This window comes from Phascolarctos cinereus, unplaced genomic scaffold, assembly GCF_003287225.1.
Source record: "Phascolarctos cinereus isolate Bilbo 61053 unplaced genomic scaffold, phaCin_HiC Scaffold_1;HRSCAF=81, whole genome shotgun sequence".
In the NCBI taxonomy this organism is placed as follows: domain Eukaryota; kingdom Metazoa; phylum Chordata; class Mammalia; order Diprotodontia; family Phascolarctidae; genus Phascolarctos; species Phascolarctos cinereus.
In genome coordinates, this window is record NW_027555514.1 from 5,116,899 (window position 1) to 5,132,896 (window position 15,998).

Here is a 15,998-nt window from a genome sequence, read left to right on the forward strand (position 1 = left end):
CTAGAAAGTTACTTGAGCCAACTGGGTGAGAGTCCATAAAATACTGACCACAGAAGAATCCTAGTGGGAAAAAGGACGTACCTCAGGACCACTTCTATTGGAATCCATCAAAAAGATGAGATTATAACAACCATAATAATTTGCACCCAGATTTCTTTCTTCAACTGTTGTTAAGAAATGAATCCCTCTCAAACCCAGCCTACACTTCCTTCCTCTTTCCCAAGTCTCCCACCTCTGCTTTTCCTGGCTTGGGGAGGGGGAGATACTGGGCCATTGCCAACCAATTCTAGATGGTCACCTCTATCCATAGGAGTGAATTCTAAAGGAAGCCAAATTGAGGCTTCTGAAGCAAAGTCCAGGAATAAATTGAATACAATGCTGCTAGAAACAGCGTGGAGTATAGCGGAAAGCTGCTAAGTGTGAAGCATTGTTATTGATATTGATTACATTGAAAATAGATTACTCACAGCTGATGAAATCCAGTGGCCAGATGGTGGTAACCTTCAATGCTTCACACAAAGAGCCTGGAGCAGAGCCATTAAGTGTGGCATCCTTTGACCTGCAGAATCAGGGTCAATGGGGGTCATGAGGCCGACCACACTTGGAACATTGTGTCTGTCCTTCCTTTATATTCACTGAAAATGTAAAGGATTAGACAGCCCACCTCTAGGAGGAAGTCACCTGGTTTAAGTCATACAAGATCACAATTCCCAGTAACATGAAATTTTAAAGTTGGAAGTTCAGTGACTGTTTGGTCCAACCCATAGTGAGCCCTCCAATCCTGCTATGAAATAGCCAACAAGACATCCTTTCAGTCTTTTCCTGAAGACCTCCATTGAGCACCTCCATAGAAACCTCCTCTTCTCAAGGACGTCCTTCTCACCTTGGGCAGCTCTAATTATTGGGAAGATTTTCTAGTCATCATGCCCAAATCACCTCTCTGCAACTTCTATTCATTGTTCCTGTTTTGGTCCTTTAGAAGAGTAGAATAAGTGTTAACGTGTGTGTGCGTGTGCACATGTGTTAACAAGCATTTATTAAGTGCTTATTATTATGCATTTTAAGGCACTGTTAATTATTTGTGGTCTTCTAGGTGCTGGGGCTACACTCTCCATGGTATTGTTCTTCTATACATGTCATATTTACCTACATGCCTTTAGTTATAATACCCATTCTTTACGAGCAGGTCATAGTCAGCAATATTCTCTCACTAATGCCTATTACATAGTAGGTGCTTAACAAATAATTATCTTGGATTTTCTACAAGAAGACCTTTATCCTCATAACTCAAGATCTTGAGCCAAATAAAACCTAAGCAAGATAAAAGCCCCCTTCCAAAGCCATAAGCCTGAAATAGTAAAAGGGCTTCATGAGACATATCAGAGATATAAAACCCCGTCATAGAATCCTTACACACAAGGCAGATCTTGGGGAACTATTACTTTGAACTATCGGGCAATTACCTAGGAAAAAATAAGGGAATTTTCATTGTGTTTTCTGTTGTGCTTTACATTCAGAATCATATACAATTAGCAACAACTTGGAAATAGAAAAAAAACACCCACCATGATTTTGTTTCTGAAATAATCCATTCTCATGACTGAGCTCACCACCTTTTATTTATCACTACAAAAACAGTTCACAAGCATATAAAGTGGCATTCACTGCTGTGACCAAAAACTCTTAGGTAATTTCTTAGGGGAAAGAGAATTCAGACTTTCAGAGTTGAAAAGTAGCATGGGGGTCATCGTGTTAGAACTGTGTTGGAAACAAATTTCCTTTAATTAGTTGTCCAGCTTCTCTATGGAAACCTCCAGTGCCAGTGACATCACCTCCCCAATTCTCTTTTGGGATAGTTCTAAGTAATGAAAAGCTTTTCCTTACCACCCCCCACCCTAATACTCCAGTGGATCTGTGATTTCCTCAGTGTGGGCGTCCCTTCCAATGATGTGGCTCACATCGAGTTCATGTGTGATCATCCCACACGACTCTTTCATGACTACCCACAGATCTGCCACATTGGGTTCACCCAACATGTTGAAAGCCTTCCTAAAATTCCCTTGTCATTGCACTGATGCTGGGAGTATGTGAGCCATCCAGCCATCTTATCCTTCACCCTCACCATGGAAGCGGTCCACCTTTTTTGATCGATACATTGCTTTGACATTGCTTCCTAATACTTCTTCTACAGAATTCCTCTATTATAACATACAGTAGCTTGCCCGTGCCCATCATGCACTGCTTCACTGCCCTTTGGCTGATCCTCTGGTTCTTTGGGGACTGATGTTCTGTGGCTCTCAGCCACACAACATCACTGGAAGAAGACTGGTAGTAAACAGATGAGTCCTTTGTTCTCAAGAGAGGTCATTAAAGTAATTTTGCAATTCCCCAAAGTCAATCCAAGCCTTTTACTTCTGCCTCCCAGTCCTGACTTCCAGTTCCATGCTAAACAGGTGTAATTGCTTTTAGATATAGCAGCTCTTTGAAAACTTGAAGACATTTACCATGCCCCTAGCCACACAGCCATCCAAGTCTTCTCTTCTCCAGGCTAAGTATTCTCAGTTCCATTAAGGGATTGTTGAAGGTACTCTCAGCTGTTCCATAACTGGTCCTGATCAACCTCCTCTGGACACTGTCAATTTTGTCCATGTATTTCCTAAAACGTGGTGCCAGAAATTGAACACAATACCTCAATATGGTCTGGCCAAAGTAGAGTAATAATAAGACTTACTTTCCTTCCTCTGAACACTATGTTTCTATCAATACCATCTAAAGTTATATAGGCTTTTGTTGGGAGGGAGAAATGGGTTCTGCCACATTGTTCATTTACATACATTTTACTGTCCACTGACACCACTGGATATGTCTCTTTCACATAATGCAAGTGCAGTTCATTATTTTTTAACCCAAGTATAGTTCTTTACATTTGTATCTATTAAATTGAATCGTAACAAAGTTAACTTATCATTATGCCCTAGAGGTTTTTTCATATCCTAATTCTTTTCTCTATCAATGAGCTCCCTCTTCATAAATTCATGACATTTACATACCATTTATCCCTTGATCCAAGCTATTAATACAAATGCTCTATGGAAGGAGTAGTGGTGAGGTCCTTGGCCAGAATTCCTCTCTTCCAACTAGAATATATTCAGACCTTTGCACAATTATATTGACAAAATCTTCAATCATGCATTCAATATTAATCTAGTCTGCATTTAAAATTGAAAAATTGCTTTCTGTTACCATAACATTTATCATTTTAGGTTGTCACTATGATATATAAAACATGTTTAATTTCTTTAAGTGTGAAGAGATCTGTGCAATGCCACATGATCAGCTGACTAATTTATACTTTTCTCCTCCAGAATGTGAATGAACACAATCCAGTTAAACTCATGGATGAACTGCAGATTTCATATCAAGTAATTAAGAAATTTATTTTGAAAACAATTAAAAACCTACAGTTTTCCCATTTCAACTCCATCCCTTCCTTGAGTACCTATTTCTCTCCAAAATAAGACTGGAATGGGGGCCCCTGAACCACTTACCAAAGTGTTTTAGCTAAAATTGAATGTGCTACCAACCATAATCCCAGGTCTTATTCACTCAGTGGTCAAATGTCAACAATTTCAGTATGGAATCACTCTACCACTGAGCCTTAGGAAGAGGTAGCATTTGTATTTCATAGACTCCCAGAATCTTAGTCCCAGGGTGGGGGTGGGGGAGCATCAGTCCTCCTGTCCAACCCATCCCAGACCCAGGATGCTCTCTCCAACATCCCCAATGAATGGTCATCTGGCCTCTACCTGAAGCCTGGGAGGAATCCAGTCATCTTCTAGTCCTGGACTCTTCTATTTATTGAAGAGTTCTTTTTCTTGAAATCAAGCCTAAATTTGCTTCTTTAGGACTTCTACCCATTGCTCCTGGTTTTGTCTTCTGGGACCAAACAAAATTTTTCTAGCTCTTTTCCCACTTGATAAAATTCTCTACAGATAGCTCTGTGCATCTGCTACCTCCTCTGTCTCCTCTGCTCCCAACTCAACATACACAGAGTCAAAGGCAATAAGATCAAATATAATAAAAACCTACTAGGATTTTACAAATATCATATTTAAATGTCAGTCTAAATTGTTGGTGGTTGTGATTTTTATCTGGCACAAATGGACAAATTTTTGTAGAATGATAACCTTTTACTGGTTCTAGCTTCCTCTTGGTGATCAGCCCATAACCACAGTTACTCACATGTTTAGTATTTGTCAGAATCTCTGAAGAATCTAAATGAATGTGAGATTTATATTAATCAGGTGCTAGAGCTTTTGGAAAGTCTGACTTGAAAGAATTGAAATGAGAAGAAAGTGACCACATTTTGGATCAGCATTCCAGCGGACGCTGAGGGACCAATATGGTGTCCAGCCTAGTTGTCTAACACCAGGTTAGGCAAGAAAACCTGTAAGCTAGACTCCTTCTTTGAAGAGGGAAAATGCATGAGGGATTGGTGGAATTACAGATTATTTCCCAAATGAAGGCACCCTCAAAATATGATACTATTGCATATCAAATAAATTGCTAAAATACATGAAAGACAAAGGATAGGTAGGGTTATCAAAACTTTGATGGCTATGGATCCTGGCCCACCATAATCATCAAAGAATCAGAAGTGCAAGGACCCCAAAAGCAACTGAAAAGATTCCAATTAGGCATAAGCATGCTATAACAATGACAAGATACTGTGTCCAAAGTGATCTAAAAGGGTTATCAATGACCTGAGAGCTAAGAAAGGGAATGGCTGGGTGCTTCCTGGTGTCCAGGAGATGTTCAAAGCCTCCGAGGAGGCCTCCAGACCAATGACACAGATTCTCTATGGAAGCTTAATGAAAGGACTTGGGCATGAAGGCCATAGGAAGAGAATGCCCGCAGGAAGGGCAATCTGCACCAATGCATATATACTATATATGTATATACATTAGTGATATACTGGATCGATCAAGGAATGCCAGGCCCCCAGCAGGACCAGGACTTTGGGCACCCAGGGGAAGGCCAGAACTCTACCAGATATAATCAGATATTTGAAGCCCTGAGGTATTCTTCTCCCTCAGGTTCACATTTCCAGCCTGTGACCTTCAATCCTGAGATCCCTGCATTCTTCAGTCTAATCACCAGCACCTTCCTGTTTCCCATTCCATCCCAGATCCACTCCAGGTTGTTCCTAGCAATAGCCACCCAAACTTCCTGACTGTTTCTCTTCATGGTGGTTCTACTCCTAGGATTTAATATATATATATATATATTTCATTTCCCCCAATCCAATATAAAAACAATTTTTAATATTTTTTTTTAATTTTTACTTCCAAATTTTGTCCCTCTCTCCTTCTTCTCTCTCTTTCCTGAGACTGTAAGCAATCTGTTATAGGTTATACATGTGCAATTATATAAAACATATTTCCATGTTCGTCATTTTCTGAAGAAAACTCGAATCAAAATAAATGAATAAATGAAATGAAAAATAGCATGTTGTGGTCTGCATTCAGACTCCATCACTTCTTTCTCTGGAAGTGGTTAGCATTTTCCACCATGAGTCCTTTGGAATTGTCTTGGAACATTATATTGCTGAGAATAGCTAAGTCATTCACTACTGTTGCTACTATATACAATGGTCTCCTGGTTCTGCTCACTTCATTTTGTATCAGTTTATTTAAGTTTTCCAGGTTTTTCTGAAACCATCCTGCTTTTCATCTCTTGTAGCATAACAGCATTCCATTACAATCATGTACCACAACCTTTTCAGCCATTCTCCAATTGATGTGTCTACCCCTAAGATTAACTCAGTCCTATCAACTCAGCATCTGAGTCCCACTAAAGTCAGGGTCACTGACTCCTAGTATCTGAATCCCTTATGGTCTTAAAAATCCCCCCCCTTTTACAGCTGTTTCTGTTTTCTTTTCCATTATTCTGAAGGTTTTTGATCAGCATTCCTAAATCATGACAAGGTGCCCCCAGATACCTATTTTGTGGAGACAATATGTGCTAAGATAAGCTTCACTTTAATAGTGCTCAGCCAAAAGTCTGAATGTGTGTGCTTGCAGGAGAGGCGCCCTCAGAAGAGCAGTAAGAGGAAGGAATTTCTCGGAGAAAAGCGTGGACATTCGGAAGTTGGTCCTGGAGGAGCTCTCCACAAGGCCAGGGTCATGAGATACATCAGAAGCAAAGGTAGGAGGTCTGAGCCAATGGGGCTTCCAGAGGACTCAGTGGAAATAGATAATGAGAAGGGGCCACCATGTTTCTTGCATTCAACTGGATGGGGAGAGAATTTTGTGAGAGACTGTAGATGTGGTGACTTTTGTTGGGGAGAGGCAGAGGTCAAAGCTAGAAGCTATGGTCCAGAATTGTCATGTGACCTCCCTGAGATACTTGGCAATGTTCACAGTCACCAGCCTTTCTAGGACTAATGCTGTTCTGCCCAGTTCCCAAACAAGGCCAGTGAGTGGGAGTGAGAGTCAGTCATATCTGATCTCCTCAAAGTGTCCAAGGTTGGCCTTCCCTGCCCCCATTCCTCATGCTCAGAGAGGGTCAGGCCAACCGATGAGAACATGCCCACACACCCACTGTGCTATCCCTGACAAATCTCTGAGCCAATCCCCTGCTAGATTTACAACAGGCGGGTCCTAGGCCAAGATGTTCATTCTCAAAGCTGTATATAACCTCAGATTCCAGAAATCATTTAAAAGCAGCTTGACAGGTAGAAGCAGAAGGCTTGCTTTTAAATCACCGAATATTTTATCACCACAACAAAATGTCAAGTCTCCCTTTGAGTGTTGCCAAGTAAAGGGCTGTCTTCACTTAGGAACAGCCTAGTGTTTTAGGTCCCACTGCTAGACCAAATGGCTGCAGTGAAAGTTGTGGGTGCCAACAATGATGGACCCTCCACCCCACTACGTCCTTAGACCTTTGCCAGCCTTGAAGCAGCTTTGAGAACTAACCCCAGGCTTATGGCTGCTGTGAGGCACCACCCTTCCCCTGCCCCAACACTCCCCAGCTCCAGCCTGGTTCCATACCCCATCATGCCTCAGCTTCCCTAACCCGAGCAGTCAAGGCAACTCTAGACCCCTTAGAGGACCCCTAGATTCCTTAGCTCAGTGTAAGATGGAAAAAGCACATGCACACACACACACACACACACACACACACACAATTTGGGATTGGAATGAGAAGATTTTTATTGATATTTAGACTTCAGCCTAAAGCGATAAACACTGGCCTTAGGAGGCACTGTGTGTCCTAGCCTCCAAGAGATGCCAAGAACTTTCTCTACCCTTATATGGAGGGCTTGGCCATCTCTTCACCAAGGGCCCTTCTGACCTGGGGCAGATCAAAACTCATTTATTTGGACTAAAAATGGAAACAAAACATAGGTTTCAGCTGGGCTAAGGATGGAAATTTGTGCTAAGTCTTAGGAAGTTCCTCAGAAACTCAGAAAGTTCCATAGCTATCCAGGTAGTGAAACAATAGATTGATTTACCACTGGTGGTGCCAATGAGATTCGAGGCGGGTCATTTTAAAAGTCCCTGTGACTTAAGATTTTCAAGTTTATATAATGTCAGTATAGGAGACAGATTATAGCAGGATAATGCTAAATATCACAAAATAATTGTGATAATTGTAATAATTATTTTTGTTTTGTTATATTTGTCACACTACTTTTCATGTAGGCATTATATATCCCTAGTGTAAAGATGAAGAAATGAGCTTCAGAGAGGGTTAGTGACTTGTCCAGGATCACACAGCTAGTATGTATTTAGGGCAGGCTCTGAACCCAAGTCTTGCTGACTCTAGATGAAGGAATAGATGAAAAAAAGAGTTGCCAAGCCCTTCCTGTGTGCCAGGAACTTGCTAAACCCTGGAGATACAAGTCAAACCACCATATTCTTAGAGGGAAGTGGCCAGACCCACACCCGCTGCTGTCTATCAGGGAAGAGTCTGCCCATAAGAAAAACCATTATCCTACAGGGTGAAGGCGTGGATGCCAACATACTGTGGGGAAAGGTGTGGAGAGGGGGCAATCTACTCAGGGGGAGGTGTGGATGGGTGCCAACATACAACAGGGGAAGGTATAGATGGGTGGCAATCTACTCACAGATCCTCAGGAATGGAAGGCACCCCAGGGGTGATCTAGCCCCATCCCTCCCTCAGCTGGGATCCCCTCTATGACAAGGCCAACAAGTGGGCAGCCAGTCTCTGTTTTAAGACTGCTAGGGAGCAGACAACTCATTCTCATTCCAGGCAGCTCATTCTAGTTTATTGTTTTTTATAACTATACTGATGAAATTAAGGATTGTTTGAGGTATGATCATAAATGTTCACATAACATAATATATAGTAATTACCCCAAATGTAAATGTTTGCTATACACATGATATATAAGGCCTTACAAATGGGGTGAGTCTTCCAGATATTCCCTGGGGTGAAATTACTATGTGGTTCTGAGCTATTTAGAGAGTATGTAAACTCTCACCACTTAATGGTTTGATGTCATCAAGGTAGGGGGTCTCAAGAGGAGTGCCTCAGGGATCTAGGCTTGGCCCGGAGCTCCTGAACATTTTTCTCAATGCCCTGGATGAAGAAGGCATGCATGGTGGCCTTATTTAATTTGCAGATGGAGCACAGCTAGCAAAATACAGTTGGAGGCATGATATAAAGAAAGGTATAAACAAAAAAAAATTAAAAAACCCAGGCCCTGCCCTCAAGGAGCTCACATTTAATGGGGAAAACAACATGCAAACAAGACATCCATACAAGGCAGAGGCATCATGAATGGGAGGAGTCTCACGGTGGGAAAACTGGGCCAAGTCTCCTGCAGAAAGTGAGTCTCAAGCTGAGTCTGAAGGAAGCCAGGATGATGAGAAGGTGCAGGTGAGGAGGAAGAGCATGCAGGAGTGGTGGAAAGGAGTGGATGGAAACAGGAGATACAGCGCCTTGTGTGAGGACCAGCAGCAAGGCTGTGTCCCTGGATCTTAGGCTGTGTGGAAAGGAATCAGGCACAAGGAGATGAGAAAGGTCAGCAGGGAAGAGTGCCCAGTGGAAGATTTTCTGTTGGATTCTGGAGCTCCTAGGAGCCGCTGGACATCATTACACTGGACATCTGGAACTTGGTGTTCCTTTCTAGTCCACATTTTAGGAAGCTCAGCAGAAGAGCGTGATCAGCATGGCCGAGGGCCTTGAGACTGTAGGGACTGACTAAGGGCCCTGGGGATTTTCACCTGAAGAACAGATGGCCCTGAAGGGAGCAGGACAGCTTTTTTCAAGTGTCTGAAGGGCTGACCTGTTCTGCCCCAGTAGCAGAATCATAAACAAGGGGGGAAGCTGCAAAAAGGGCAGCTGTAGGTTAGCTACAAGGGACAATTCTCTTACTCTGTCCCAGAGTGGACTAGGCTGCCTCAGGTGATGGTGGGCTTTTCCTCATTCAAGGCCTTCAAAGGAGACGGGATGAGCATCTGCTGGGGATGGCAGACAGGCCGCTGTGCCATCCCTAGTTGGACTCAATGGCTGGGGGACCCCCTCCAGAGAGTATGCTTTATGCCTAAGGGGTGCTCTATGGGATGGCCAGAAGGCCTGGCTCAGGCAGACGGATCAGATTTAAGAAAAATCAGCAGTCCCCAGGACAGGTGAGGGAGACTTGGCCCCAGCACCATCCCTGGAGACAGGACAGTCTTACCCCTTGCCTTGAGATGTCAGATCTGCTGAAGGTTCCTTGTCTCCAGGCCCAAGGAAGAGGCTCCCAGGTGCTCTTCACAGCAATGTTAGGGAAGAATTTCATGTGAGTAAATATGCACCCATTGGTTCGCTACCTGCCCAGCCCCCAGCCTCACACGCCCCCAGACTCCTCAAGCAGCCTAAGGATAAACAGGGCACCTCTGCCCCGCAGGTTTGCAGCCCGTATCCTGGGAAGGCTGCCAGCTTTGCCCACCAGGACCGTAGTTAGCATCTGCACTGCCAAGGAGGGGTCACTGGAAGAGGTCTCTGGCTGGCAGATGACAGTGTGCTGGGGAACGGAACATGTTCTTGGGGTATTTCAAGCTGCATGTCTGAGTGGAGTCTAGCCCTGGCTCTGATATTAATGAGCTGGATGGTTTTGGACAAAACCTCTTTAACCTCACTGTGACTCAGTTTACTCACCTGTCACTACTCAATCCATCATGAATCTGTCCCTGCACTATCAGTGAAGCCACACTCCTCTGTCCCATGGCTCCCAGTTTGGAAATCAATACTGTTTCAGCTTGGGAGGCCTCAAGCAGCTGCTTTCTGTATGCAAAGTGCTTCTGCCCTGAGCTGTGAGGACAGTACTGGCAGAGGGGATTTGCTCATCACACTGAACTCTGAGTAGGCCTTCAAGTTTAGAGGGCATTGCTGCAGTTCTTCAGGGCCAGCAACAGGAAGCGTGCTAGACAAGAGAAAACCTCCAAATGTCAACCGCACTACTGAAGGGGATGTGGGCCTCTGCCCCAAGACACGAACTGCTCATGCAGGGCAAGTCATTGACCCAAGCAAGCCACAGCATTTTAAAGAAAAAAGTTCCCTTTTTAAAATATCCTTCTACCCATCCTCTATCAATTTAAAAAGTATTTCTTACATGTTCAGATAGTGTCTGCAGTAAGCTTTCAGTAGGAAGCTTTTTAGGAAATACTGAAGCTGCAGAGGGTGCACCACCCACTGACTTATAATCACTAGACATCGGGCCCTTTTTAGGTAGCAGGTGTGGGCAGGGAATCCCGTCAATCCCCCACTACCTGCGGGGTATGCCCCCGGCTCTTTTGGAATCGTGGGACTCAACTTTCTCATTTCTCTGCTTCAGCACCCTGGCCAGAGCACCAGAAAGTGTGACCCCATACTCTATAAGGAATACACACACATAAACACATGTGTACACACATGCACTTGTACATACATGCATACATACATACACATATTCTTGCTGTCAGGCATCTGTAATTTCTGAACTGACTTGAGAACAGCGCCCTTCAATCCCCAAACAACATCCCTGGCAAAGTCTGTTGATGTGGGTTTGTCTCCAGCTTGTCAGGGAACATCTATGGGCTTAGCATCAGCTGTTGTATCATTCTGACCTTCCCTGGCCCACATCACACTGAAAGTCCAACATGAAGGGAGGTAACATGTGTATGCATGTGTGTGTGTGTTGTGTGTATGTGCATGCATGCATGTGTATCCATGTGTGTACTGTATGTATGCATTTATATGTGTAAGTGTGTATGTGGGTGTGTTTATAAAAGTGAGGGAGTAGGGCTATAGGATGTCCCTCTTCTCTGCAAAAGATTATAATTTAGTTGGAGACAATACATAATTGGAAATTATTTTAGAATAATCAGTTATGGAGTCAAATAACAACCTAAGTCCTAATTCTGCTGAATATGCAAGTGTTTGAGATGGGCTACACAAACCAGACAGACCTGCTATTCCCAGAAGTCAGGATTCCACTGCCTGCCTCTGGGCCTTTGTCTCCCAGGCCTGGCACTGTCTCCCTTCTCAACACCATCTCTAAAAATCTTTGATCTTTTGTCAAAGCCCAGCTTGGGGGAGGGGGTTTCTAGAGAAAGCTTCTGGGGCTCACTCCCTTATAGTCAGGCATAGGGGACAGCCATGAGACAGAACGCCATAGAATAGAAATCGCAAGGAGCCTAGTCTGACTGAGATGTAGAACACATGAGAGGGAATGAGGAGAGCCTGGCAGGCCAGGGCTAGAGCCGCCAAACAGAGAAGTTTGCATCTTACCTAGAGGCAGCAGGGACCTAGTAAAGTTTCTTGAGCAGGTAACTAACATGCTCCAGCAAGCTTTGGAAGACAGCATCAGGGCTACGGCAATGTTATCTGGGCTCTCAGACCTTTTTGGTTTTTAATTTTTTTAAATTTTTTAAAATTTTCATTTTTTCTTGGGCTCTCAGATCTTCATGATCATCTGGTCTAAATGTCCCCACCTATTTTACAGATGAAGAACTGAGGCTAGGAGTGGCTTTAGACCTAGATGTTACACTGTTGCTTCACACTGAACCCTTCACAAATCAGAATCTTTGCCCTCCAACCTGCTCTTCTGCCTCAGCTCCTTTACCTCCTCCTAAAGACCCCCCTCCCCTCACATTCCTTCCTACTTCCCCTCCCCAAACACCAGCTGGTCAGCAGACCAAGCCGGGAGACCTTCACTGAGATGTCTCAAACCTGCCTTCTTCTCTCCACTCACATGATCTAGTCCCAATGCTGGAGGGAGGAGACTAGGCCATAGGGAAGCCAGATCTCAGCACTCCATTACCCATTGAATGAAGAACAAACTGCCTTGTGTGGCATTCAAGGACCTTGGTGCAGCCTTGAAGGTGTCTCTGGCCCCTTCCCTGGCCACATGTCTAGAAACCACATCCTAGCAACCTTCAGGCCTAGCCTACTGTTGTTCAGCTGTGTCCAACTCTTTGTGACCTGTGGACCCTACTGTGCAGGGGTTTTCTTGGCAAAGATACTAAAATGGTTTGCCATTTCCTTCCTTCATGGATCAAAGCAAAAAGAGGTTAGGTGACTTGCCCACGGTCACACAGCTAGTAAGTGTCTGAGGCCAGATTTGAACTCAGGTCTTCCAGACTTCAGGCCCAATGTCCAGTGAGTCACCTAGCTGCCTCCTAAGCCTTAGCCCCCCCCCCCCCCCCCCCCCGCCATTACTCTGACCACATCTAACAATACCCAGTTCAAAGTGTGCCCCCCCTCATGAAGCCTTCTCTGATTCTCTGAGTTGGAAATGATCTCTTCTGCCTAGGAATTCTCTTACTTCTCTGTTCTCTCATGCCCTTAATATGTTCTATTTTGAACTATAAACTTTGGGGCATATCCTTCCTCTCCCTGACTAGATCACAAACTCCTTGAAGGTAGGAGATGATGCTCTGGGAAGCCAAGTGTCCAACATGACCCAAGCTTCCTGCCATGGTTTCCTCAAATCTGATGCTTGAGGATCAAGTTGACCAACCTCAGATTCTGCTCCACTCTCCGGGTGTGGGATATCCCGGGCCGTCCCCATTCCTTTCAGGTCACTCTGTTTGAATGTAGAGAAGCCTTCCCAGCTCTAGCATTTTTGGTCACTGTGGGACATGTACATTTCCTGCTCACTGTACTTCAAATATTCTGTTTCCAATTCCGCTTCTCTCCTCCCCACTTTGAATCTCACCTTGTCTAAGATGAAAATGAAGCTTTCACCCCACTCCTGTTAACAGTCTCATGGGTTTTATTAAGCCATAAATATATTTATACCATATACCATACATATACACCATATATTTTAACAGGAAGCCACCCACTTTTGGTCCACCATTGACTCTGGTGCATGCAGTGACCCGTGGTGAGTTTGTTAGCCTGTCCTTTTATCTGACTTTCTTGCTGGTGTCCTCTGTCTGCATTAGAATGTAAACACCAAGAGGGGAGGGACCACAGGTGTTTAAACTGACTTTCTACCTGTCTCCCAAGCCGAGCACATGCTCAAGGGCATTTCCTAATGGTGATTCAATGAGGATTTGAGCAGCCGGTTTGTAGCATCCATCAACTTTTATAAAGACAGCCTCTGGCTGTGTTTGAATAGGAGAGAAGCTCCCCAACTTGATGGTCAATTAAAGTGTGACCAGTTGACCCACACCACATTCATTAAGCAAATGAATACAATGCCCTGCTTCAAAGTTATCAGCAAAGCTTTGGGGGCTGACTGCAAGAAGGTGGTTACAGGCAGATTTTTTTTTTCTTCAATTCAGGCTTCCCTGTCTTGTTAGCATCCTGAGATTGCTGGACTCCAGAGTTTTAAACACATTTCCCTTTAAACCCCCCCCACCACCATTTCTGGAGCACTAAAGCTTCTTTAAATATTCAAGATTTCCACGTGATTGTGAATTGATCTGTCTCAGTGGCAAGGTGCCAGCGTATCTGAAGCTAGAAGGACCCCTTTTCCCTGACTTGGTTTTCCAATCTAAGGGTGGATATACTCTTTCCCCTCATTCCTAGAGCCTTCCACCGAGAAAGAGGCGTCCCTCAGTGTCTGACTTTAGAATGGAAGAGGCTGTTCCTGGCTCTAGATCCCAAACAAAAAGCATGTCCTGCAGATTCTAATCCTAAAATACATGAAAAGTTTCGCCTTGGCAGAAGGATTCTCATCCTTTGGAAAAACAAAACAAAACAGCTCTGGGCTGAGAGCCCGAGAATCTCAGTTTGTTGGAACCTCATTATTGTTACTCATTTTGCACAAAGCTCACCCCTCCCCACACTGCCCCCATCGGGGAGGGTAAGCTCTGGGTTGTGTGCTAAGGGCTGGTCTGAAAGGGCAGGATTCCTCCTGAGGAGAAATTCAGCCTGGCCAATGCCCCAAGGAGTGTGCCCACTGATCGGCCAGTGCCAGCTCCGGAGCTGAGCCTGCGGTGGCCTCATGGCCCCCCTGACAGCCGGGAGTCCTGGACCACTCCAGCGGCCAGCTACCGCCCCTCGGTTTATTTCACCTCCATTATGTACTCCTATGTGACAGGCTGCTTCTAACAAATACGAACTGAGCAGACCCCTCTCCCTCTCAGCGAACAGACGACACACAGCTTGGTTGGGCACAGAGGAGACAACAGCCTTAAAGGGCTGGGGCAGGCACCAACTGAACTCCTCTCTGCCCTGGGCACCGCTGATTTTCACGAGTCACAAGTAAAAAGACAGCCCTTCGGCGAAGATGTGCTTCCTTATCTGAGTGGGACCGGGCTGCCCCGATTAACCGGCGGCAGAGCCGGAGACAGCTCTCCCATACTCCCAGGAGCCAGCGCACCTCCTCTGGGGATGGGCTCCTTAGGACATTTCCCTTTCCCCAGGTCAATGATAAACAAATGCACCTCTCTCGGGTCCCTCAGACCTCTAGCACCATTTGCAGAATAATTCTCGAGCGCGCCCGGGACAGTCTGGACCCCGGCAGAGGACACACATAGCCACAAGGTGCCAAAGTCTGCACTCCCACCCTTCTCCCCCAAAGTAGCCCCGATGGACTTACCGGTCTTCCACAAATAGAGGAGAGAAGTCTGCGATCCAGCGTGCGCCCCAGCCTCACTGGCCCCGAGGATGAGGAGGAGTACGAGGAGAAGAGCGAAGAGCAAAAGCCCCTCGCCTCCTCGCTTGCAGAAGCAGGGGGCCACCCTCCCTCCCGGATGCCCCATGGCTCCCGCACTCCTGAAGGTCCGGTTTGGGGTCACGGTCCGAGGCCTTGGAGAAGGCAGCAGCCGCAAGAGGAGGGGCGGGAGGAGAAAGGGGGTCCCGAGCGTCGGGAGTGTCTGTGCCCAGCCCGAGCGAGCAAGTGCGAAGAGCCGCTTCGGCCGCCTCCAAAGCCAGGCGCCCGGCTCCACTCCCGGCTATTGTTTCCTTCCGAAGGCAAGCGGAGAAAGGGCGCCGAACAAACAGCGAGAACAATAGAGTCCGCCGGCAGGGACAGGGCCGGGGACGGGGCAGATGCCGGGGCTACAGCCGCTGCTGGTACTGCACCTCTGGCCGCCCGCCTTCCCTCCGCCGCCGCCGCCGCTGCGCCCCCGCTCCCAGCCAGCGCTCCCTGGCAGCCTCCGCTCAGCTGAGAGTGAGAGCCCGAGCGGGAGGGAGCCAGCTGTCCGCAGGAGACTCCAGCTGACTGAGCAGGTTATCTGGGGCTGCGTTGGATGGGAGGACGCAGCAGTCAGGCACACCAGCTGGAGAGAGAGAGGGGGAGGGAGGGAGGAGGGGGAGCAGGGGGAGGGAGGGGAGGACAAGAACAAAAAGGGAAGGGTGGGGGGAGACGTAGACATGTAACCAGACCCACTTCTACAGATACCTCTGCAGAGCTAGGCGAGAGATACCAGGAAGAACCATCCCCGCCCCAGAAGCGCCCCCCCCCCGCCCCCGCGACGATTATTAGCGCTGGTCCCCAGTGCCCCGTGATGGGCACTGCTGCCAATCGAGGCCGGAGGCCTCCTCCGGGG

At 46.1% G+C, this 15,998-nt stretch overlaps 1 protein-coding gene across 1 annotated transcript in view; it reads right to left on the bottom strand.

Moving 5' to 3' along the window:
* THSD7A (thrombospondin type 1 domain containing 7A) overlaps positions 1-15,724 on the bottom strand; it is a 329,937-nt gene extending 314,213 nt beyond the window's left edge. The window contains exon 1 of the mRNA XM_021000020.2: positions 15,047-15,724. Within this exon, the coding sequence (XP_020855679.1) occupies positions 15,047-15,209 (163 nt within the window). The 5' untranslated portion in view covers positions 15,210-15,724. The remainder of the gene's footprint in view (positions 1-15,046) is intronic.
* Between the last annotated feature and the right edge of the window lie 274 nt (positions 15,725-15,998).